Source organism: Megalobrama amblycephala, linkage group LG17 (genome assembly GCF_018812025.1).
Source record: "Megalobrama amblycephala isolate DHTTF-2021 linkage group LG17, ASM1881202v1, whole genome shotgun sequence".
Taxonomy (NCBI): Eukaryota; Metazoa; Chordata; class Actinopteri; order Cypriniformes; family Xenocyprididae; genus Megalobrama; species Megalobrama amblycephala.
Window position 1 is genome coordinate 22,373,850 of NC_063060.1, and position 25,854 is coordinate 22,399,703.

At 37.7% G+C, this 25,854-nt stretch overlaps 1 protein-coding gene across 2 annotated transcripts in view; it reads right to left on the reverse strand.

The window, feature by feature from the left end:
* Window positions 1-814: 814 nt before the first annotated feature.
* The window catches only part of cacna1eb (calcium channel, voltage-dependent, R type, alpha 1E subunit b), a 100,691-nt gene continuing 75,651 nt past the window's right edge, over window positions 815-25,854 (reverse strand). For both annotated transcript variants that reach the window (XM_048163299.1, XM_048163298.1), the window contains 12 exons: window positions 23,294-23,385; window positions 22,539-22,713; window positions 21,800-21,927; window positions 15,780-15,876; window positions 15,485-15,590; window positions 11,662-11,769; window positions 7,820-7,920; window positions 7,520-7,566; window positions 7,146-7,251; window positions 6,893-6,983; window positions 6,426-6,571; window positions 815-2,217 (listed from right to left, as the gene is read on the reverse strand). In XM_048163299.1, the coding sequence (XP_048019256.1) occupies window positions 1,660-2,217; window positions 6,426-6,571; window positions 6,893-6,983; window positions 7,146-7,251; window positions 7,520-7,566; window positions 7,820-7,920; window positions 11,662-11,769; window positions 15,485-15,590; window positions 15,780-15,876; window positions 21,800-21,927; window positions 22,539-22,713; window positions 23,294-23,385 (1,755 nt within the window). In that variant the 3' untranslated portion in view covers window positions 815-1,659. The remainder of the gene's footprint in view (window positions 2,218-6,425; window positions 6,572-6,892; window positions 6,984-7,145; window positions 7,252-7,519; window positions 7,567-7,819; window positions 7,921-11,661; window positions 11,770-15,484; window positions 15,591-15,779; window positions 15,877-21,799; window positions 21,928-22,538; window positions 22,714-23,293; window positions 23,386-25,854) is intronic.

Consider the following 25,854-nt stretch of genomic DNA (forward strand, 5'->3'; position numbering starts at 1 on the left):
AGTCGTGTTTCCGTTTTCTATCCGTGACCCGAAAAAAAACGAAAATCGAGTCAAAATCTCGTTTTTCCGGTTTTTTTAACAAACGAAAAAAACGGGAAACGACAGTTTTCTCGTTTCTGCGTATTTCATTTCAAATTGGAAAACAAACTATCAAAACGTACACGGACCCCCATTGTAGCGAAGTAAAAGTACAGATTTTTCATTACAAATTTACTCAAGTTAAAGTAAAAGTACCCACATTTTAATCTACTCTAAAAAGTACAAATTTTCCAAAAAACTACTCAAGTAAATGTAACGAAGTAAATGTACTTCGTTACTACCCACCTCTGACTATGAGAAAAGAGCTAATGCCACAATATATGAGTTATTATTATTATTTTTTTTTTTTTATATCTTACATGCATGTAAACCTATTTTAAGAGACAAAAATTAGGAACCTTTAGAATAGCATATAGGGGCACATTAATTGAACTCTCTGAAGAAAAAAGTTGCACAAAATCATCAGTTGCCAGATGTTAGCTCATCATTGGCTTGTGCAAGTCTTCTTTGCTCTCTAAACTGTGCAAATATAGTATCCCCATCAAGACATACACAACAAAATTAGGTTTGCAAGTTGTTGAAAAATAAATTCATACAGAAATTATATATATATATATATATATATATATATATATATTATATGAAAGAAAGTTGTTAAAACTTATGAAATATTTGATGACATACCAGTGACAATTTGTCATCTGCTAGATTGGTAATTTATGATTTGTTCTAAAGGTAAAATAGAGCAAGAATCAAAAACAGCAGAAAACAAAAACAGGGTAAAAAGACAACATTTTATTAGTTTAAACATAAAGTTTTCAGGATGCTTATCCATTCAAATTCAGTAACAAAAATCCAAATTCCAAGAAGCCTTAAAGAAAGATTAAATATTACATATTTTCAGAGAAGAAATCTTTTGTTTTTAAAAACATTTCCTGAATTGATTGTGACATCAGATTTAACTTTGATACCTTTCCCATTTCTTATAATTTATAATCGTAAACCCCTTTACAAGACATTCTGCTAAACTAAATTTTAACATTTAATAATTAAAGCCTCAGCTGTAAAATCTTTTTGTGGTTTCGTTTTAACAATATTTTATAGAAACATTTTTTTTTTTAATTTATTTTTGACATTGTTTCATTAAAGGGAGTACTTCATTTAATGAACTGAACTTTGGAAGTCATGTTGCATTTAGTTGTACTGGCCTATTCAATTTAGAAATTGAATGTAAACTTCAAACAAAGTATCTGCAATATTAAGAAATTTCGATAATGTGGCACAGAGATGAATTAGAAACAATCTGAATTTTGTAGAAAAAAAAAAGACATTAAATGAGAGAAACGTTGAAGCATTTTAAACCATCAACTCACTATCCCCAACTGTAAATAAAGCGCTTAATACCTGAATTGGGCCTCAAATGTAAATGCATGGGTTGTTTTTCAAACTCATTATCTGATGAGAAATTAGAGAATATAAATTCTATTCCTCATTTCATTGAACACATTTAATTTGTATATCTATAAAACACTGCTTGAATATTGTGACGATCAGCATCCACCTCAGTGTTCTCCTTGAAATCTGCATTTGTCCTATTGTGTCTCTGTTCTACTAACTGATCTAGTATTTGTCGTCGTCTGCATCGCTGAGAGTTTCACCGCCGGCGAGAGATACGCTTTGTGCCAATCTCTTCCGGAAGTGTCCGTTGGGCACCTGCCAGCCTATCCTTGACCTTGTGCGCATCGAGGCGCTGACCGTGTTTGCTCGGCCCAGGCTGGTGGCCACCGCTGCCTCAAAGGTGAGAGTTTCCATAGCGGTGGAAGAATCGGGGCTGTGTTCTTCCTCTTGTAGGGCAAGGAAGGATTCAGAAGGATAGCGGCGGGCAGATGAACTCAGATATTCACCCACTTCGAAATGGGTGCTTTCCTGTTGTCTCACCCTCGCTTCCTGATCTTCAGCGCCGTCATCCCATAAAGCAGTACTACAGCATCCTAACATCTGCTGGACAGTTGGGTCATCGTCGTCATCATCAGCCTGTGATGAAGGCTGCGTATGGCACACTAAGGGTGAGTAGGAGATGTGAGGGCGGGAGCAGGTGGAGGTCTGGGACAGGCGACGTTTACCACTCGGCGTGCTGGACTCTGAGGTGGAGGGAACGGGGCTCTCTGAGCTGTTTCCCTAAAGAGAAATCAGATGTCAAGTATTAAGGATTATAATCCAATTTATGTTAAGATAATAAGTTAAGATATTGTAAATGAACAATCAAACTTAAAGGATTAGTTCACTTTCAAATGAAAATTACCCCAAGCTTTACTCACCCTCAAGCCATCCTAGGTGTGTATGACTTTTTTCTTTCTGATGAACACAATCGGAAAAATATTAATAAATATCCTGACGCATCCGACCTTTATAATGGCAGTGAGCGAGGATCAACAAGTATGAGCTGAAGAAAGTGTCTCCATCCACATCCATCCATCATAAACATATTCCACATGGCTCCGGGGGGTTAATAAAGGCCTTCTGAAGTGAAGCGATGTGTTTGTGTAAAAAACATTATATCCATATTTAACAAGTTATGAAGTAAAATATCTAGCTTCTTACATATATATATATATATATATATATATTCTGGCGTCGCGTCAGTTAAGCTTTTTCCGTAAGTTGAATAAGGAAGGCGTTGGTCGTAGCGCAAGCTTTTTTGAACTGCGAGAGTTTTACACTTTCTTCATAGATAGAATACGGAAGGCGGTCTGGTGGAAGCTGTGTGAAATATGTTTATGATGGATTGATGTGGATGGAGACACTTTTTTTCAGCTCATATTTGTTGATCCTCGCTCACTGCCATTTTAAAGGTCGGATGCGTCAAGATATTTATTAATATTTCTCAGATTGTGTTCATCAGAAAGAAGAAAGTCATATACACCTAGCATGGCTTGAGGGTGATTAAATCTTGGGCTAATTTTCATTTGAAAGTGAACTAATCCGTTAAGATGGTAGATTTCTAGATGGTCTAAGCTAGAGTTCTTCTGATTGATCTGCTACCATGTTCCAAAAAATGTATTTCTCTGAAACTGATTCTCATTAATTACGTTTCCATCCACCTATTTTTATGTGAATTGTGGGATATCGCATAAAATGCTGAATGGATTCTAAAAATTTGCACAAAAAAAAAAAAACCTATACATTTTCTGCCAATTTCCTAGGAAGTGACGATTTCGTTCTCTTAAACACAGCATGGAAACTGTGCTTTATTCCCAAATGTTTTATGCAATATTCCAGTTTTGCACATAAGTTAAATCCACAACTTTGGATGGAAACATAGCTATTGCTCAGTTTCTCAACTTGGATCTTGAGCTTGGCCTATGGTCTCTGACAAAACCAAAACAGAAATAGCTACATGCAATTTATATATTTAATATTAAGCATCTTGAAACTAAAAGTTGCAAAAACAGCTGGTTCTATATTTCTTTTGCTTAATTTATACTCCCTTCTTTACCCTAAACCAAACTGTCAGACAAGTCTGTGCACTACATTTAAAGCTAAACATCATTTGGTCCGTTAATTTCAGTAGTGAGGTTTCATTTTTGAATATCAACAGTAAAATATCATCCATGAAATACTGTCATTCACTTACATAAGTGTAAGGCAAACTGTTTTATTATTGGATTATTATAATTCTCAATAAATACATATACAGTGCTCAGCATAAATGAGTACACCCCCTTTGAAAAGTCACATTTTAAACAATATCTCAATGAACACAAAAACAATTTCCAAAATGTTGACAAGACTAAGTTTAACATAACATCTGTTTAACTTATAACATGAAAGTAAGGTTAATAATATAACTTAGATTACACAGTTTTCAGTTTTACTCAAATAAGGGTGATGCAAAAATGAGTACACCCCACAACAAAAACTACTACATCTAGTAGTTTGTATGGCCTCCATGATTTTTAATGACAGCACCAAGTCTTCTAGGCATGGAATGAACAAGTTGGTGACATTTTGCAACATCTATCTTTTTCCATTCTTCAAGAATGACCTCTTTTAGAGACTGGATGCTGGATGAAGAGTAATGCTCAACTTGTCTCTTCATAATTCCCCATAGGTGTTCGATTGGGTTCAGATCAGGAGCCACTGAATCACTTTCACCTTGTTCTTCTTCAGAAATCCAACAGTGGCCTTTAATGTGTGTTTAGGATCATCGTCATTTTTGAAAAGTGCACGACGAACGAGGGAACGGAGTGATGGTAGCATTTTCTCTTTCAGTATAGAGCAGTACATCTGTGAATTCATGATGCCATCAATGAAATGCAGCTCCCTGACACCAGCAGCACTCATGCAGCCCCACATAAGGACACCGCCACCACCATGTTTCACTGTAGGCACCATGCAATTTTCTTTGTATTCCTCACCTTTGCGACGCCATACAGTTTTGAAGCCATCAGTTCCAAAAACATTTATCTTGGTCTCATCACTCCAGAGTATAGAGTCCCAGTAGTCTTCATCTTTGTCAGCATGGGCCCTGGCAAACTCTAGGTGGGCTTTTTTGTGCCTGGGCTTTAGGAGGACGGCACCCATGCATGCCATTCCTCTGCAGTGTACGCTGTATTGTGTCAGGGGAAATAGTCAGCTTTCAACTTCTTTAGATAACTGCAGTGAACTTGCATGCCGATTTTCTTCAACCTTTCTCATCAGAAGATGCTCCTGTCGAGGTGTTAACTTCCGTGGACGACCTGGACGTCTCTGTGAGATGGTTGCAGTTCCATATTTTTAAAATTTTTGTACCACTTTTGCTACAGTATTCTGACTGATAAGCAAAGCTTTGCTGATCTTCTTGTAGCCTTCACCTTTCTGGTATACAGAAGTTATTTTCTTTCTCAGGACATTTCTCTTCCATGTGGTGCCATTGCTGACAGCATGAAATGGGAAGGGGTTTTAACACCCTTTTATAGTCATCTGTCTGCTGGACACCAGTGTAATGAATAATTAGACTCACCTGTGGTTGAATTCTTGTTAAATTTAACATTTGTAGTCTAAAATTTAGCTTTGCTTCAGAGACTTTCAGTGGGGTGTACTCATTTTTGAATAAAACTGAAAATTTTGTTCTCTAAGTTATATTATTAACCTTACTTTCATGTTATAAGTTAAACAGATGTTATATAAAACTTAGTCTTGTCAACGTTTTGGAAATTGGTTTTGTGTTCATTGAGATATTGTTTAAAATGTTACTTTTCAAAGGGGGTGTACTCATTTACGCTGAGCACTGTAATTATTAAGTGACAGAATCAGATTTGTGTGTGTGTGTGTGTGTGTGTGTGTGTGTGTGTGTGTGTGTGAGAGAGAGAGAGAGAGAGAGAGAGAGAGAGAGAGAGAGTATACAGCAACAGTGCTGCTGTATACTATGCGTTATTATCAGTCTCGTCCACTCAAACCGATGTACCTAATAATTACACAAAGGCCTATTGTTTCATTTTCTTGAAACTTAATCTGTTAAGTACAACAACATAATCATTATTTAAATGCGTATTCAACTGACAGCCCTGGTTTGCATATTTTCAAGATAACAGGGTTTTCTTCTTATCATTTTGAGTAACTTAATTCAAATGAGTTCCATAAAAGTTCAGTTTCAGCCAAATTTAATGTGATTTATGGAAAACAATAAAACAATTAATTATAATTAATTTACTGACTCGGGGAAGAACATCACTGGCCAGAACAGGCCTGAACCCCTACTGAAGCTCCAATACCCAACATCAGTGCCTGATCTCATTGACACTCTTGTGTCTTGTTGTATATATAATTTCAGAGGCAAAGCAACAAGACATTGCTGCTACAGTATAACAACTTCCACTCCTTTAGGAAGGCTTTTGAACAAGAATTTAGCCACGTGCTCCCATTTATTCACAAGAGCATGAGTGAGGTTGGGGGTCTTGTTCACAGAATGATGAAGTCCGTCAAATTGTCAATTTTTTTATTTTTATTTTTTCCCCCATTAACATAGATGCCTGTTCTATGCAGCTTATCTCTTCCCCAGTCCACATGTCAGCGTTTCAGTTATTAAAAATCAACTAGTTTTGATCTGGATCTCTCTTGGTAAGCCAGATCTTGACTCTAACTCTGATAGAAACCAACTAACACATTTCAAACACATCTACCAGCTTTCTCTTAATTTTAACTGTCCAGCAGGGGACAGCATTTGTTGCATAATGTTGATTACCACATTCTCAAAAATCACAGGTTCTCCTTGTATTCTTGTTTCCAGGTTGCTGGGTTTACGTCGTCGTAAAGGTTAACAAGGTCCTTCAGGTGGACATTAAAGATACAGTGAAACTGTGAGCGAAATAACCTTTACAAATAGAAGTTTTGAGCTGTTTGTTTACCTGTCTGGTGACCCCATGTATGCGCTCCTCACTGGGAGAGCGGGAACGGGATTTTGAGTTCGAGTTATCTGGGGACAGTAAGAACCGTTGTTCTTTTGGCCGTCCCCGCACCTTTTCCATGTACTGTGTCTGGTCTGAGTGGGACACTGTAAATTGTGAAATAGATGTTATATCACATAGTCAACACAGGTTAACTACAGCACTCAATGAGACTTAAGGCAAGCATTTTTGAATTCTGGTTATTCACATGGGATTTCATATCTTATACTGCATGTATTCTCATTAATGTGTGAGAAAATGTACTTTCAGAACTTTTATTCACCTACAGTGCTTGACGTACAAGCATGCATTTTATAGGCTCTTGTGACTTGCATAGTGACTCATTGGTCAAGCGTTGGCTGGTGTATTTGTATATTCTGGAGTTATGCAGTGTCTTCTCACTCTACAAGGGAAATGCGATAACCAACCTGCAGCTTTGTAGCTCTTGTGTCTGGTTCTGAATGCATGTTCAGGTGGGCGATCTTCCCCCCACATGCCATTCAACCCTGATTCATCAACCTGTGAATCAGCATCACAGATGCAGTCAACACATCTTTTCAGTTTATTAGTCATTCACTCATTGTTCAGTAATTTACTTTTTAGAAGTTGTAAAAGTTGAGTAAACACAGAATGTATCCCTGCCAACTATATCAAAGAATAAGACCTTTTTTTGGGGGGTACCTGAGAGGCATCGTAGTCTTCACTGCTGTCTGTACGATGGGTCATAGGCTGCAATAACAGCTCCTGTGGTGATATTGGGCTTAAAGCCACAAAACCTCCACTGGTCCTAGAACACAGAACCACATCTTTAATACATACACAATACTGTGAGTTTATAGCTTGAAAACTTAAAGACCCATAATGTAATTCATTATGCAGTACACATAACAGTATTAACTGTATAACATGCTATTTTTATGCAACAATGATTTAGCACATATGATTGTATTGTACAATATTCAATTAAAATCAAACATCCATTAGAGTATACACTGATACGGTTCAATTGTATGTTATTTTAAACATGTCCCTTCTTTGAAGACAACAAAACTTACAGGGCTGATCCTGCGCTGTGAGAGATCAGGGGCAGGGCGGCAATTCTCTGTAGAAAAGCAAAACATTATTGTGAAATTATGAAAAGCCTTCACATACACACAGACTATACAAAACATCAAATTATTTTTAGAAAAAAAAAAAAAGTATCCTAACAATCATTAAAATGTATCTTCTTGACCTTTGTCATCCCAAGCCTTATTAAAAGCTTACCAAAAGAATAAAGCATGATATAATGAGTAATACAAATTTGTCTAAATGTGAACCCTGCAAAAAATAATAATGCAGTCACGTCAGCATACCTGGGCCTCCACCTGTTGCCTCAGCTTCTTAGCTTTGCTCTGCTTAAAGTAATCCATGATCATCATAGAAGCATAAATCTTTCCAACTGTCATGTCTGTGTCTGAAGATACACACACACACACACACACACACACACACACACACACACACCACTAGATTGTCATTATGGAAGTACAACAGATTAATTTACATCAATCAAATCGACCTTTTAACAGATAAGCCGCTTTGATGCTTATCACACTGTTTAAAATGGAAAAGTGCCATGTAATTCTTCTATATGGAAGTATATGTGCTCTTAGTTTAGTAATAATTTGTTTCTGGGCACAAATGCAGACAGGCATAAATTGTTCAGCCATTTTAAAAACTAAACAGAATGCTGGCACATCAGAAGGCACATAAATCATGGCAGCTGGCAAATAAAGCAAGTATCAAGACTCTGACTCCAAGGTTTCAAAAACTGGATATTAGGAAGCAATGCTCTGTCATATAGCACAGCTACACTGTCCAAGATGGGTAAGATCTCGAGAGTACCAGGTAAAGGTTAATGACCAAGTATAGAACTCTGGACATGTCAGATCATCAATTATACTCTGTGTTTGATCTGTCTCCCTCTTCAGGAAGCGCCCAACACTATGGTACCCCTTCTAGAGTCTTTACATGAATGAATGAATGAATGAATGAATGAGGCATTTATATAGCACTTCCATATATGTGACCAGTCACGGAAAGTAGGGACACAAGTCGGTTCTGGGGCATTTTGAGTTATTCACAGATTCTGACAGTGCAGTCTCCAAGCTTTCCAACGATGTGTGACACATGGAAATCTGATAATATTTGGAGAAGTTGTGGCCATTTGAAGGTGCCTACTCAAGAAAGCTCTATAGGGAGAAAAACGCCTCTAAAGTTGCAGTTCTCGCCTGTTCTCACCTGCTGGGAGTCACAATAGGGCTCATTTACATCTCATTTAGATAAGCCATACCCCCTGTAAAGCTGCATGGACCGCATACTATTAATAATAAAGGTTAATGTGCATTGTAAATGTCAGTAATTTATCTTTTTTGACTTTTATAAAAATGATTTAGAGACTGAAATATGTGACGTTTTTGTCAAAACTCTATTTGAACTTGTGCATTGTAGATAACATGTTGCAAGACACTCCTTTAAAATCTGCCCATAATTTTTAATGTTATTATTTTAATGTTTATGTAAAGAAAAAGTACATATTGATGCTAATTTTATTTTTTATTTGCTGGTTTTCCACATAAAACTTGGTTAATTGACTTTTTGAACAGGATTCTGTGATAACCGTGATCATTTTGGTCACTATAATCATGAAATGAAATGTTCTCACCTGAGAAGCCTGTTAAAGAAGAATAGGCAATCCAGGAAATAACTGGACTAACAGAGGCCAGAGATCGCTAACTATGGCTATTCAAAACACTTTTCAAGACAATAAAATCATTATTGAGACGATGAATGCATGTATTGACTGAATTTGCGTCTGAATAGCGCTGGCTCCGTGGGCGTGGCCGCATTAGCGGATAATGAGCTGAATCACGGACTTCTGACATGGCTCTCTTTTCATACAGATTACATAAACACAGAAGGTTTGTTTTCGATTTGACTTACACGTTTTAAAACTTGACATTTCAACGTTTTTTCAGACATAAGTATAATTTTTTTATGATTAGTATTCACTAAGTTACAGTTCATTTTCTGAGAACTATCAGATTGGACTTTGTTCAGAGGGAGATGAGAGATCACGCATCATGTTAGTTTTCTTTATTTTTCAAAAAGCACAACATTTTGTTTTTACTCTGAGTGTACACAAATAAAAGAAGACATTCTATAGTTTCAATATATTACTTATGTCTCTATGACAAAAAATGACGGAGTATTTTAAGTCTGTTTTGCTGCAATGTGAAAAAAAATCCTGCAAAATGCGCCGGCGCGTTACCCGACTCCAGAGAGGTAATGTCTTATTATGCCGCTTTCATCGTCGCTCAGATCGTCTTCAGAATCAGTGAGCGCTTGTTCATAAGCATCCGGCTTGTTGAAGAAGTACTTCAAAACATTTTCGGTGTAACGGCCACGGTTCTTCATTGAATTTTGATATCAGCTAGAGCCGGCCAGAGTGCTGCATAGTAAGTAGCCACGCTTCCCAGTATGGAAATACACACAGACAATGACACGCCCCTACTGCGTGCTAGAATCTCCGAAAAACAAGCCGATTTCAACCTCAAAATGTACGCTTTTAAATATACCAATACTGCTATCTCAAACACGGAAAGGCTTCTTCATGATCTCAACTAACAGATTCTGCAAAAAAACGAAAATCACCAATTTTGAAAAAAAAATGCTTCTTTCTCATTTTGCTCAAGAGTTGTGCTGCCGACTTGTGTCCCTGGTTTTCGTGACGGGTCACATATACTACTGTACACCCAAAGCGATTTACAATCGGATCTGGGGTCTCTCCTCAACCACCACCAGTGTGCAGCATCCACTTGGATGATGCGACGGCAGCCAGTACAATGGCACCAGTGCGCTCACCACACACCAGCTATATGTGGAGAGGAGAGAGAGTGATCCAATGAGCCAATTCAATGGATGGGGATTATTAGGAGGCCATGATTGGTAAGGGCCAAAGGAAGGAATTTGGCCAGGACACCGGGGTTACACCCCTTCTCTTCATGAGAAGTGCCATGGGATTTTTAATGACCACAGAGAGTCAGGACCTCGGTTTAATGTCTCATCTGAAGGACGGTGCTATACTGGGGAGTTATGACCAAAGACTATAGAATAACAGAAGACGCGTCACTCGTATTGTTTTGAATGGGAAAAAGTGCAACGCGCAATATGGCAGAATAAGTCCCGCCTTCTAAATAAGCGTCACTGCAGCGGCTGTTAGAAGCTCCGGTTTCTATAGAAACAGTCAGACGCGCGCCTCCAAAATGAGGCACAAGAGATGCGCATTTAGGACTGCGCATGCGCATTAGCTGGATCCAGCCTGAAAAATACTGTTTTTTGTCATGATTCGAGCATCTAGAAACAAAATTTATGAGACAGTTGTTGTCAGATTTCATTGGTGATTTCAAATATGAAATTTAATCGAAAGCTTGGCAAACAGCTTTAGAGAATTTGATATTTCCCCATTCAAAGAGACAGGAGCTGCACTTGAATGCCCGAGAGGCGTTTCAAAGATGGCTGCCGAGTGAAATGACTTGTCTTAAAGGGACTTTGGTTATGACCCACACAGACCACAGGGTGAGCACCCCCCTGCTGGCCTCACTAACACCTCTTCCAGCAGCAACCTAGTTTTCCCAGGAGGTCTCCCATCCAGGTACTGACCAGGCTCAACCCTGCTTAGCTTCAGTGGGCAACCAGTCTTGGGCTATAGGGTGATAAGGTGATATGCTACAAGTAATAATATTCCATGTCTTGGTGCTCTTTGAAAAATGAAGCCCCGGGCTGTTACTTGGTCCAAGTTGTTTCTGTGATTTATTTAGGAACGCTTGGATGCACGTCTGACTCTATCCATGCTCTAGCTTTGTATCCTCTCCTCTTGACCCTCTGAAGTCGGTTAGTTTGCACACTCTCCTTGAAGACTGTGTAGCTACTGATGCTAGTTTCTGTGAATTGTATTGATGATTTGCAGGTACTTTTGTTTAAGAGATCCCATTAGTATTATGCTCCCGGGTTCTCGAAAGTTATGCTGCATCTCTGGAAAGAGTCCAGGACAGGGGGACAGCAGCCTGATGTGCCATCTATGCCTTTTAGGTTGTAGGTAGTGGCTACAACAGTACAACTGCTATTATTATTTCACATTGCATCTGAGTCTTACCTTTGTTGATGGGTACCAGCAGATCCAGAGTCTTTTGGGACAGGTGTGGCCAGATGACACTTATCTCCTTCTGCAATTCCATGTCCAACTGTAGCCGGTCCTCGCCCCCTGATAGGAAACATATGATCTCAAATAAGAGATTATTGAAACACTATGAGGGGATGCATACACTGTATTTTCATAAAATATATGAATTCATAAGTTAAATCTTTCTGTCATTTGTGTAGTGCTGGGATTTCTGAGTATTTCTCTCTTATTCCTCTTCCGATTAGCTGTGTTATGCCAGATTGTTATCCCAGCCTTTGTCATCTGCAAGAAATCCAGCCTCTTCTCCTGTCAGCTTTACTTTATTTTTCTTTAGGTCCTGCCCTTGTCGGTTCACTTTAGCCACTGACTTCAGCCTGCCCATCTAGACTTTGTTTGCCTGTCTGCCTGCTCTCCTGGCTCTGACCCTTGATTGTTTCTTGGTTTATCAATCTCTCTCATTCTCCATGGATTGTGGAGCAATTTCACTTTTAATTATACGCAAAAGAGTGGCCAGGATATTCTTCAAATATTAATCTCTCTTGTGTTTCACAGAAGAAAATCATAGCATGCATCTCATTCAGCACCCTAGTTCAGTGGTGAGGGCACTTATCAGGGAGTCTCTATTACAAAATCCTTCCAGTGCGCATTGCAACGTTATTAGCACTAGGGGTGGGAATCTTTAGGCACCTCATGATCCAATCCGATTCCGATTCTGGAAATCATGATCCAATTCCAAAATGATTTCTGATCTACAATTTTTTCTTAGTAATTAATTAGTTTACCAATGTTAAATGTTACATTTATTTATCCAGTTTTTCTTTCTCAGCATTACTGCTGTTAGATGCAATTGACACATTTTCACTAATGCAAGCTTCACAAAACACATGAGCATTTAAAAACAGTCATCGGTCAGTGAGCTTTGCGTATTTAAGTAAGCTTTGTGTATTGAATATTTAGACGTTATGCATTCCAAACAGAATAAATGATTCGTAGAGCATTTTTTAAGGCAAAACTGAAAGACCAGTGAGCAAGACCATATGTAGTTAGTGTAACAAAACGTTTTTCACAGTGCATATCCTGTGCAGCGAAGCCCACAAATGCCCTTGTAATTCATTTAAACCTTTTCAAACTTTATAGAAGATTATTCTATGGAAGGTTCAAGGGTGTAGTCGAGGGTGTTGTGTGCGTGTGTGTGTTTCTAGAATTGTAAGCAAGCAGAATACAGCTGTTTCTAAAGCACACATAGTGCCATTGCGCAAACTACAGTAAGAATAGATTCAGAATTGTAGAAGAGAGAATTGCGCTGCATTGGATAATTGATTTTTTTTCTCCCACCCCTAGTTAACACCCTTAAAAAAAAAAATTCCAACAATGCATTGTGAAAACAAGGGAGCATTGATGCTCACAGTTTCAATAACAGGAAAATATGTCACATTTTCTTTAGCATAAACAAAGAGAACAAGCCAACTCAATACACAACATGACATGTGATAGAAGTTTTGAAAAAACAAAAAAACAAAACAACATATACATATATATATATATATATATATATAATTTAATTATTAATTATTATTTAATTATATTTCACACATCACTAGAGAGTAGTGAATTGTTACGGATTCTGGTAGAGCAAACACACGATGGGGAAGAGTAACGTATAATAAGTCTTTACTTGATAATCCACAGGGAGAAACACAGAATCCAGAGCAGAGCATACATCAACACATCCAAGTACCAAATGAGACCCCACCAACAACTGAACACAGACAGGAACTTAAATACACTGATAAAAACAAGCTTAATAGGTTAACAAAGGGGTATGGTTCAGTGAGTGTCCATGGTGACTGAATGTGGCGGGAAACAGAACAAAAGGAACACGTGACAAAAAGCAAACCAAAACAAACAGAACATGACGGTGACCGTAACACTAAGATCCGGAGGGCTGAAGGTGAGCAGGAGCGACCAAGGGCAGAGGTGGAGCCTGAGGGAGGGAGGAGCTAGCCGAAGACGAAGGGGTGGAGGGCCGGAGTGTAGCGACCAGCCCGTAAGTCCGTGGCATAGCGATGCCCGAGCCAGGTGGAGCTGATGTACTGAGGGAGTCCTGCGAGGCTGAAAGTCTGACGGTCTCTGCCAGCATCGAGGGAGGAAGGAGTGTAGGCGCAGGAGTTGGGACGTCAAATCGAGGAGGACTGGAACGTGCAGAGGCAGAGGGCGGAGCCAAGGGCTTCTCACAGCAGTGACGAGATGACCGAGGTGTAGCCTCACCACTGAGAGGAGGCGCAGAGGGACTGATGGGAGGCATCGATGATGGGACAACAGGAATAGCTGGGGACTGGGGCAAAAACTGTGGAGCAGAGGAAGGTCCAAAACAAAAAACAGTCCAAGGTGTGCTGGAGAGGTAGTAGATGAGGGAGGTTTGGAGGGAACACAAGGCTGGACGGAACCAGCGGGGAGACGGACAGTTCAGGGCTGGATGGAACCAGCGGGGAGACGGACTGTTCAGGGCTGGACGGACCCCGTGGGGAGATGGAAACATAGACAGACTCAGGAGATAACAGAGGGGGAAACAAAACAACCTCTCCAACATCAAAAAAAAATTTCTCCAGTGTGGTGGCCGAACACTCACTCTCAGTGGTGGGGGGTTGGGCGGGGCTCCCTTCCATCCCGTCGAACTCCACTAAGACTCCCTCAGCAATGGCAGTGGCAGCCGGCTTACACACTTGGTCGGGCACGCATTGCTCAGGCTCCATGGCGATGTTCAGCTCAGTCGCTCTTGTGTGCACTGGCGTGTACGTCGTGCACACAAGAGCCACTCCGTCGTGTACGGAGTGGCTCTCATTGCCTGCGGTGGGCTTGGGCTGTCGATCCTCGTAGTCGGGGTGTTGTTGGCTGGGCACTGGGTAGCTGGTGGGGCTGGTGTCATCGTCGATGATGTTAACTGTGAGCGGTGAATCACAGGACACCAGCACCCACTCAACGTATTCCATGAAGCTCCCTCGAGGCCCTACCCCGGACAGCAGTGCTTTGGTGGCAGTGTTGAGGCTGGCATTTAGGAAGCTGCAGAGGCAGCTGTCCGGGAAAGTAGTATATGGTACCAGACGGATAAAATCCTCTAAGTGTGCCTCGAGGGCAAAGCAGTTGTACAGAAAAAAAAGGAGTCCATAGTGCAGGAAAAACAAAAAACAAACTCACCAAAAACACGGAACAAACAAAGATGACAATACACGCCGCAACTGTTTTGGGTCTTCTGTTACGGATGCTGGTAGAGCAAACACATGATGAGGAAGAGTAATGTATAATAAGTCTTTACTTGATAATCCACAGGAAGAAACACAGAATCCAGAGCAGAGCATACATCAACACATCCAAGTACCAAATGAGACCCCACCAACAACTGAACACAGACAGGAACTTAAATACACTGATAAAAACAAGCTTAACAGGTTAACAAGGGGGCGTGGTTCAATGAGTGTCCATGGTGACTGAAAGTGGCGGGAAACAGAACAAAGGAACACGTGACAAAAAGCAAACCAAAAAAAACAGAACATGACGGTGACCGTAACATGAATATAACATAAATTAATATTTATAATTAATTTAAAGCTTAATTGTTATAGGTATATGTAAAAAATCTTAAGTATTTCTCAAAATGGACTTTAAACAGCAGGGTCCTTACCCGTGCCCGAATTTGTGCACATCTAGGGAATGGGTTGAGATGCTCAATATAGTATAATGACAATATTTTCATTTTTTGGAATACTATACATTTAAAGTACAAATTCACAGTTCTGACCTCTAGCAATTTTTATCTCCAGAGCAGTACGGATCAGAGACATCAGAGTGGATGTGAAGTGAACCGTCATGTCCTCATCAACTGGCATATTCATCAGCACCAGTCTCTGCCAATAGCAACACAGCATGTACGCAAAAATTAATGATCAAAAATGCTCAGATTTTGGGTAATAACCTTTTTTTTAAAATATGCATCCTTAAACATAATGATTTTTCCCCCCTCTGTATTTCAGTAGCACACGGCAACTACAACTATTAAACAATGTATTGCGTTTGTTAAGATAAAACTTTTCTACCTTGTAGGCAACTTTGGCAGGACACTTCTTTCCCAATCCAAGAGGTGGAGACATGTGGGTTAGCATCTCATACATGGCATTGTAGTGAATACGGCCACTGGAGGGTAACAAAGCAGATATCATTCATGTAAGAATCAAGAGAATTAATGTTGGAAGCAAATGACAAAAGAAAAAAAAATCTGACATATACTTTTGTATTCCCACAAAACTGTTTTGCATTTAATTTACAGAATGAAGAAAGATTGCATTCTCTAAAATTTTGAATGTAAACAAAACAAAATACATTAAATTAAAAAAATTCAAATATTTGTCATAATATCATACAATTATATTCTATGAGTAGTGGTAAGCTATAGGCTATGTCTGAAACAGCTTTAAAAACATTGTTTTCAAACTCACAGTGTTATTTCTGTGTGTCAAACATCAAATACTAATGATGGGATAAAGGTTTAAAATCCGGATATAACCACTGATGTTGCGGCAGCTGCGAACAAAATGAATAAATGACATTTGAAACTAATGAACACTTCAAATAAAGATTACATCAGTGGGGACCAGAGACTGTTAAAATGTATTCATTTAAATGAATATTGTTTTTTTAAAATATAGACTCAATTATAACATTTTAGATATTTATAAAAAGACTCATTTATAACATTAAATAGAACATCTTAACAGAACCTCAAGTAAATTACATTTTTTGTTTTGTTGTCTAATGTTTTATTTTCAGAATTGTGGGAAAATAGTGATCTCTATTTAAAAAAGCATTTCTTTATATTTGAGTCCAAGTTCAAAATAAAATGAACTGCTCCACTGTGAACATGAGCTGTCTGAATCACTGCCAGGCGCAAATTAAACAGGAGTGTTTGTCAGATCTCACAACAGGTTTTACAAAAGAACGCAAATAGCTTTGCGAGAGAACGCAAAAGTTTTGCGAGGGAACGCAAATATCTTTGCGAGAGAATGCAAACGTTTTGCGAGGGAATGCAAATATCTTTGAGAGAGAATGCAAAAGTTTTGTAAGGGAATGCAAAAATCTTGGCTAAAGAACACAAAAGTTTTGTCAAGGAACGCAAATATTTTTGCGAGAGAACGCAAAAGTCTTGCGAGGGAATGCAAAGTTTTTTCAAGGGAACGGAAAAGTTTTGCGAGAGAATGCAAAAGCTTTGAAAAAATATTTTTTTTCCTCCAATCCCAATTTTTTTCCACCACCATGTCCCTTTAGGGGCTCTGTAGAAACGAAACCAATACTGCCACCACCAAATATGACTGCGGGGATGGTGATAGCTGTGTTTTGACCTCTATTCATTTGGTGCGAAACACAGCACTTTGTTTTCAGGCCAAAGAGCTCTTAACAGATCATAATTTTTTTTTTTTTCATATAAAACTCCAAGAATGAGTTAAATTCAGCCGGAACCTGATGCTACATATGAAGTTAAATGAGTTCATGGAAACTAATGTGATAATTATGAAAGTGAAATATGAGGGGTAGGTTTACAGAAATAGAACATTAATATTTGTATACACAATAAAAATTGAACAATATATTTTTAAACTTTTCAGATCTTTTCATCAAAGCACCTAATATATCTAAATATATATCTGCAACAAAATCTCCATGTCAAAATCAATAAATAACTTTTCTATCCTATCACTGCATTATAGCCTTCCACAAAAATAAATAAATAAATAAATAAATAAATAAACAAACAAAAATCCCCAATATCTCCATAGAAACCAAAGACACTCTTAACATCAATGCTTATTCAGAGCACTCTCTCTTTTTAATAATTGTACACCTCTTTGCAGAGTAACAAGAACAACAAACGTTTGCCCAAAGCCTAAATCCGAATTCAGAAAGGCATGGAAAATGAGTAACACATTCTACGGAGCCTCTAAAGGGCCCCCTAAAAAGCCCCTAGTCAATTACATTGCAGTACCTCAGATTTCACTTATCTTTGAAATATAACATTGAAATATGATTTTTCCTCACATCTCACAATTTTTCCATCTCCATGTCCTTTTAGGGGCTCTGCAGAATGTGTCATTTCCTTTCCGAACAAAGTATTCAGCTTCGGGCACATCATTACCATATACCCAGTTTTATACTCTTCTACAGTATTACCACTAATATGACTCTTACTAATATGTTCATTGCATTTAAATAACTTTTAACATCATTAAACAAATATTATCTCAGTAAACATTTTGGCAGCCTAAACAATACTAAAATAAGATAAAAATAAACGAACATACAAGTAATGAAAACAAAGTAATGAATACAAAAATAAATCGAAATGACAAATGGAAAGTAATAAACTAAATTACAGTTCAAAACCACTGCCACATTATCCTTGTTAACACGTAAAACAGTAGGTACTGTAACATGAATTCCTTCTTCCTACTCTACTCTTATAAGAAAATGAACTTAAACTCAATAAGTAAAACTTTTCAAAATCAGTAAACTCAGCTATGCCAAATTTTCAACATGGAAAGTTATTACATTTATTACCTTCAATTTCCCTTACCATACTATGTATAGAGAAATTCATTAAAGTGAAACCATCTGAATAAGACAACAACAAAAGGCTGGCTGTCAGTCTTTACCTATTAGTGACTAGCTAGGTAGGCAAGCTGCAACAAAGTTTAAGTCTCTGACCGTAAACACAAATTCAGTGTTAACTACTATGTAGGTAGCTTCAAGACTTTATTAATTAACTCATATTAATTATAATTATTTTTTTAGTTGACAACTTTGAATTAATTAGGGCTGCAACGTCTACTTGATAATGAAAACAGTCAACAATGTTCTCATTGTTGATTTGTCAAGTCTTATTGATGTGCATTCCGTACCTTTGACAATAGCTATGTTTCCAGTTGCGAATTTAACTTGTGCGCAAAATTGGACTATCACACAAAACATTTGCGAATAAAGCAGTATTTCCATCCCACGTGATCAAGAGAGCAAAATCATCACTTCCTGGGAAATTGGTGCAAAATATCTGTAATAAAATGGAAATTGCTTCAGAGAAACCACTGGTTAGTCCGGTTATCCAGTAACATCCTCTGTTAAGGTAAAGTCACATGAGTTTTTGTTGCACAATGAGGTATTTATTTGGTTAAAGGATTTCCATCATAGTTTATGCGCATGTCTTCTTAACAGATAAATATGTATCTCCTCAATTGAGTGGCTATATGGTAGCTACTTTCTTCAATGCATCAGACTTTTTTTTTTTTTGTAGTCTTCCCCAGTTTTGTGTATCAACACAATCCTGTCACTGAGCTCTGCAGGTCATTCTTTTGACCTGATGTCTTGGTTTTTGCTCTGATATACATTTTCAGCTGTTAGACCTTTTATTGACAAGTGCGTACCTTTCCAAATCAAGTCAATTCAACTGAATTTGCCACATGCTAACTCAAATCAAAATATAGAAACATTTAAAAATGATCCAGTGAAACTAGAATTCTCCTGAGTAAAGAGAATTTTCAATTGTTTTCAATTTTCAAGTGTTGCGTCAGTTAAGCTTTTTTCGTAAGTTGAATACAGAAGGCATAGGACATAGCATAAGCATTTTGAACTGCGAGACGCATTACACTTTCTTTGTAAGTTGAATACAGAAAGTGGTCTGGCGGAAGCTAGATTTTTTACTTGTTAATATTTTTCTTATACAAATGCATCGTTTCACTTCAGAAGGCCTTTATTAACCCCCCGGAGCCGTGAAGTAAGTTTATGATGGATGGATGCACTTTCTTGCTCTTCATACTCGCTGGTCCTGTTCACTGCCATTATTAAGGCTTGGATGCGTCAGGATATTTATTAATATAACTCTGATTGTGTTAATCAGAAACACTGTAAACCCTAACATTCATGATAATTAATTGGGTTGAATAGGACAAACTTAAATTAAACAAATTAGTTCAGTTAAATGAACTTTAATGAGTATTTAGAACTTTTTTGTTTTTCTTTCGAGTTCACAGAACTGGTATATTTCATGTAAACTAAACTGTTTTATTGCTTTAAGTTTTATGAACTAATTTCTTTTAATTTAGATGAACTTAAGTTTAACTGAAACTGGGCTGGGATTCCTGTTTCCCAGCATGCTTTGTCCGTGGCACTCAAAAGGAAGAGTAAATACTAAAATGAAGTGTAATAAAAAAATTTTGTGCAAGATTAATGTTAAGTGGGAGATTTAGTAATATTAATGTTTTGTTATACTAATTTAGAAGAGTTTCTGTTAATATTGGTTTTTGGAGAGTTACCACCATGGTGAAGTGGTGCATGTGGCTTGGTTTGAGAACAGGTATGTTAAATGTTTTATATTGCTGTACTCATTCAGCAAGTGTTATACCATGCTATCGTTAATATGTTAGCAAATTGGCAAGTTAGCATTTTCTGTATTATCTAGTTGTAGCTAAGTTTCCACTAATTCACCCAACGGTTCTGTGTATCACTACATGACACCCTTAGCAAGGAAACTGTTTGTTCTTTATTTCTATTGTTCATTGAAGCTTACTGCATTCAGATTTAGCATTTTCCTTCAGGTCAGTCCTTTGTTCATAATAAAAAATATGTTTAAATGTCCACTGCAATATCTTGTCCTTTTAACAGTTAAGGGGTTTTCCCAAGACTGACAGTGCTAGTCAAAGCATTTGTCAGTTGCGTCTAGTTCTGCTTACTTAAACTTTGAATTACTTAACTTAAAATTTTTGACGTAACCAATTGCCTCTTTTTTTTTTTGTTTTTTTTTTTTGAGCTTTGCCAACTTATTTGGGTTTAGGGTAAAGAAGAAAGTCAAGAAAGTCCTAGGATGGCTTGAGGGTGAGTAAAGCTTGTGGTAATTTTCATTTTAAAGTGAACTAATCCTTTAACAGCCCTCAGTTTACAGTTGGAAGAGAACAAGGCAGGATGCGGAATAAAGTGATTACAATAAATATCTTTTTTTTTGTCCAATTAATCAAATAAGTAATCAACAGCATAAATGATTATCAGAAAAAAAAAAAAAAAAAATTAGTTGCAGCCCTAAAATTAATACATGTTGTCTGATACATGCTAACACCACAAAGAAGGACGTTAAGGTAGGCACGTACAAACCCACCTTTCTTTGAACAATCGAGGCCCTGTCTTCCTTAATGCGCCTTTTCATCTGAAATGACATCATCCTTCCATTGAAAGCCTGTAAACAGAAGGATGTGGCCTTCAGCTTTACTTACAGGGGACACCTCTTTGCTCACAGTCATCCACTGGCTTCACTAAATTTGAGAAATTCCCTCTAAATTCCAGCCTTGGAGAATGCACCTATAACTACAAGATCTTCTTCCATTAGCCTAAAAGAATTTTAGACTTTTTCTAAGCATCGACATTTTGATGTGTACTAATTGTCATTTAAAGCCAGTACACATGAACAGCTCAAGCAAGTTCTGATTGTACAAAGCAGTCCAGCTTAGTTTGTGTTCTGGCAGCGCATAGGAATCCAAGGCCCAATTTTCAACAAATTTCACCACCACAAAACTGAAAACATCTGCCCATGTCCAAAGCAGTGAGCAATGTAGCCAAATGTTCTTTGCACACTAATCAAAAATTAAGCTGTCACTACAGTCTCTCAAACACAAACCACCATTGAAACAATTGAACAACTACCAAAATATTACGACAATTCCACTCCTCCATGGGTTCTCCTTGATGTTTCATCCTATATGACCATGTGATGCAAGTTTTATCCTTTTAATGTGAGTTTTCCTTGCCCAGGACTTGCACTTGTTGGGTGAAGGCCCAGGATATTTGCATATTCGTAACTACTGTTAAATGTGCTAACATACAAACTTGAGTTGAACTGAGTTACATCTGTATAAATGAATAAACCAAGTGAAATCAAATGGAAACATGATTGTGGATGTTAATGAGCAGCGGTTCCTAGTGAAGCCTTTATGCGCATGGCAGTAAGAACAGTAACATTCATTAGAAACTTTATTATAACTAGCTTCCCAGTAGTTACAATTACAGGTGATCTGTTTGTGCTTACCATGCTGCTCGGTCATATTCCCCCCAGATGCGCACAAACTCATCCAGATGATGAGGTCCAAGAATGGATGAGTCTCGTGTCAAATACTCAAAGTTGTCCATAATCACAGCCACAAACAGATTCAGCATCTAATGAAAAATAAAGCGGCAAAATTTTGGATGTAGACAAAGTAAAAAATAAAAATAAATAATAATAATAATAAATCAATAATTTATTATTAAAATATTTATGGACCCTTTTCACATTTCTGGTGTTCTCCAAAGCAGAGGTCTACTCCAAATATAATTCTTCCGTTCCCATTTGATCCAATAGTAAAAGATAAAATCCACAAAAGTGATTCAATGACTTTCCAAAAAAGGAAAATAATACAGAGAGTTTTATTAAGGTGGTCATAAGAGAGCAAAATGTCAAATTTTCCATCACTCCCTCAGCTGCTGAATTAGAAACACTCATGCAGCAGCATTAACTAGTTTTCTGAAATGTAATGCCAAGGTAATACAACACAAACTACAGATAGATGTCCAATAAATAGAAAAAGAAAAGAAAAAGAAAATATAATTAACTTAGATTTACGATGTTGAGTTACGATGTTGGAAATGCATCATCGCAGTCTGGGAAAAGGGTCCATTACTATTTTTGTGGCTATAATTTAAACTTAAAGCATAAATACAAATAAGTAGAAGAGTGAGTGGGTTATGATGTTTCAGTGGGTTAAGACAACATGTTGATAAATTATTACCAAAAATGAGCTGAAAAAGATGAAGGAAACAAAATAGAAATAGGCAAAGTCGGTGCCACAGCCGCCTTCATGATCTGGAGAAATGAAAGGTGGTACTATTGAAGGGTCCAGTTCACACTCCTTCCCTCCTAGACATGAGAGCATGATCTCTTGCCAAGACTCTCCAGTGGCACTTCTGCAAGAAGCAAAATAATATATCTACCTAGGAATGAGTCAGCCAAACATTAGACTGAAACAACTCTCAATTAAAAGAGTAGTTCACCCAAAAATGATAATAGATAATAAAAATGGTGAAAATAAGTGATCCTTTAATGATACTTTTTTAGTAAATTCCAGAGAAAGTCTTGTAGAAATGATGACAGAATTTTCATTTTGGGGTGAACTAAAATTAAAGTTAACCTTACAACTTTTATCATATTATATTTGGGCACCATAATATTTTCTAAACTATACATTTTACTAAAGAAAGAATATGATACAATATCGTGTCCCACAATGCCTTCATTTATCATTATATTAAGACATATTCAGTTCAAATAAATCTACAATTGAAATTTCTACATCGTAATATTTTTCACCAATAAAAAAAGGTTTATTAAATAACTTAAAAAGCATTATCATTTAAAATACTACCCATAAGTCACATTTATTCACAAATAGTACTAAATTCTACAAAAAAAAAAAAAAAAAAAAAAAAAAAACAGAATATATTTAAATATATTTTCTCCTAGTGTTTGGTGTTTTGGTGATCTTACCTAAAGAGTAGCATCAAGGCACCAAAGAATGTCTTGAAATTGTTGTGTTGATTAATGTGGGTTTCATCATTCAATTTAATATTCCCAAACACCTAAAGAATCAAATATCGAAGATTATCAGAATCAGATGTACTTTCCACACATGCATTTCAAATTTTATATCACACCCGAAAAGCCAGACCCTTCTTTACAGGTCTTTGATTGTTCAAATTCTTTGGTGCACATTATCAAAAATAATCTAATAATCTAAATGTATGCTGCCCATATAAAATTTAGATGCCTGCAAGGGGGAAAAATTAAAACAGAAAAGCTGGTTAAGACACTCTCTGACCTTTAACACACTTCAACACAAACAACTGGAAATGAAAAATAAAGTAACTGATTAGTAAATTTGTAGAGACTGAGCTTCCAAAATACAAATACATTCTAAAGTTTAGGGAAGTGTTCAGCTAATACCATTAAATTACAAAGTTAGGTGTGGTTGCAGGAAAGGAGAGAGTTGAAGTGTGGATCTAGATGCAGCAGTATTTATTTAATGAAAACAGAAACACTCTGGAACACAGGAGAACAGAAATATAGCAAAACCACAGGAGTATGTCAAACCAACACTACAAAGACGAGAACAGACAAAAGACTGAACCAAACGGGGTACATAAGGCAGGTGAACACGATCAGTAACTAGGCAACCAACAAGAACACAGTCAGAAACCTAAGAAACAGTTATGTATGTAACAGCTCTCCTAGAAAGAGGAAAACAAAATACAGCATGATTATGGGATATCATGCTTTCATGTAATTCACTGAAGACCCCTCTATTGACACCTGAAAGGACAATGCCACATGATGACGGGTCAACGTTCCCACCCTCCCACCCGCCAAGCCTCCCACAAAGCAAGGTCCAGTGGTGTTGTAACTCTGAGCTGTACGATTCAGTCAGTACACTTGGTACAACACATGATTATGGGACATGCATTTATGACTGCTGAACTAAAACAGAAGGGCCAGTAGTTACCAGCACAGCTCCTCCAACTATTCTTCCATGTTAAAGGTGCCATCGAACGTTTTTTTACAAGATGTAATATAAGTCTAAGGTGTCCCCTGAATGTGTCTGTGAAGTTTCAGCTTAAAATACCCCATATTTTTTTTAAAATTAATTTTTTTAACTGCCTATTTTGGGGCATAATTAGAAATGCGCCGATTCAGGCTGCGGCCCCTTTAATTGCTTGCTCTCTCCGCCCCCTCCCGAGCTCTCGACTCTATCATTGCATAAACAAAGTTCACACAGCTAATATAACCCTCAAAATGGATCTTTACAAAGTGTTCGTCATGCATGCTGCATGCATACATCGGATTATGTGAGTATTGTATTTATTTGGATGTTTACATTTGATTCTGAATGAGTTTGATGGTGCTCCGTGGCTAACGGCTAATGCTACACTGTTGGAGAGATTTATAAAGAATGAAGTTGTTTATGAATTATACAGACTGCAAGTGTTTAATAATGTCTCTGTGAATACAGTAAGAAACGATGGTAACTTTAACCACATTTAACAGTACATTAGCAACATGCTAACAAAACATTTAGAAAGACAGTTTACAAATATCACTAAAAATATCATGTTATCATGGATCATTGTCAGTTATTATTGCTCCATCTGCCATTTTTCGCTATTGTCCTTGTTTGCTTACCTAGTCTGATGATTCAGCTGTGCACAGATCCAGACGTTAATACTGGCTGCCCTTGTGTAATGCCTTGAACATGAGCTGGCATATGCAAATATTGGGGGCGTACATATTAATGAGCCCGACTGTTACGTAACAGTCGGTGTTATGTTGAGATTCGCCTGTTCTTCGGAGGTCTTTTAAACAAATGAGATTTATATAAGAAGGAGGAAACGATGGTGTTTGAGACTCACTGTATGTCATTTCCATGTACTGAACTCTTGTTATTTAACTATGCTGAGGTAAATTCAATTTTTAATTCTAGGGCACCTTTAAAGAAACAAACAGGCTAGTATATAGTCCTGCTTTAAGAACTGACTGACCAACCTCACAGTGGTAACATCCAACCAACAAAACCACACAAAAGTATGGACAGCTGGCAGCCACAAAAATATCCCCCACAGACATCCCTATAAATAATGCCTAGGATGTCGCCACCTCTCTTGTAGAGTCGGTGTTACTGTCACATACCTGTTTAAGTGACACGCGACATTCAGCACACTGTTTAGTCCCCAGCGTTGTTGGCTGCTATCATTGAAGTCATAAGTCGGTATGTAGTTTATTTCCATCTCCAGAAATAAAATCCTCTGGCAAGGAATCAGAGAACTCTTTCTGAGATTTATTAAGAACCCCAGAGCCTGTAAATGGGTGACAAGCACTTGTGTCTGAAACATTGTGCTGTCCATGGCCGAAAACAGATCATCTTAATAGGCAAACGCATGTGCCTTGACAGTAAAGTGGGACCAATGCTGCTTCCATGCACTTTGTAAAAATGTGTGGAGCTAGGGACAAGCACTAGCTTGTTAGCACCCCAAGCACTAGATCTTGGCGCTGCGCTT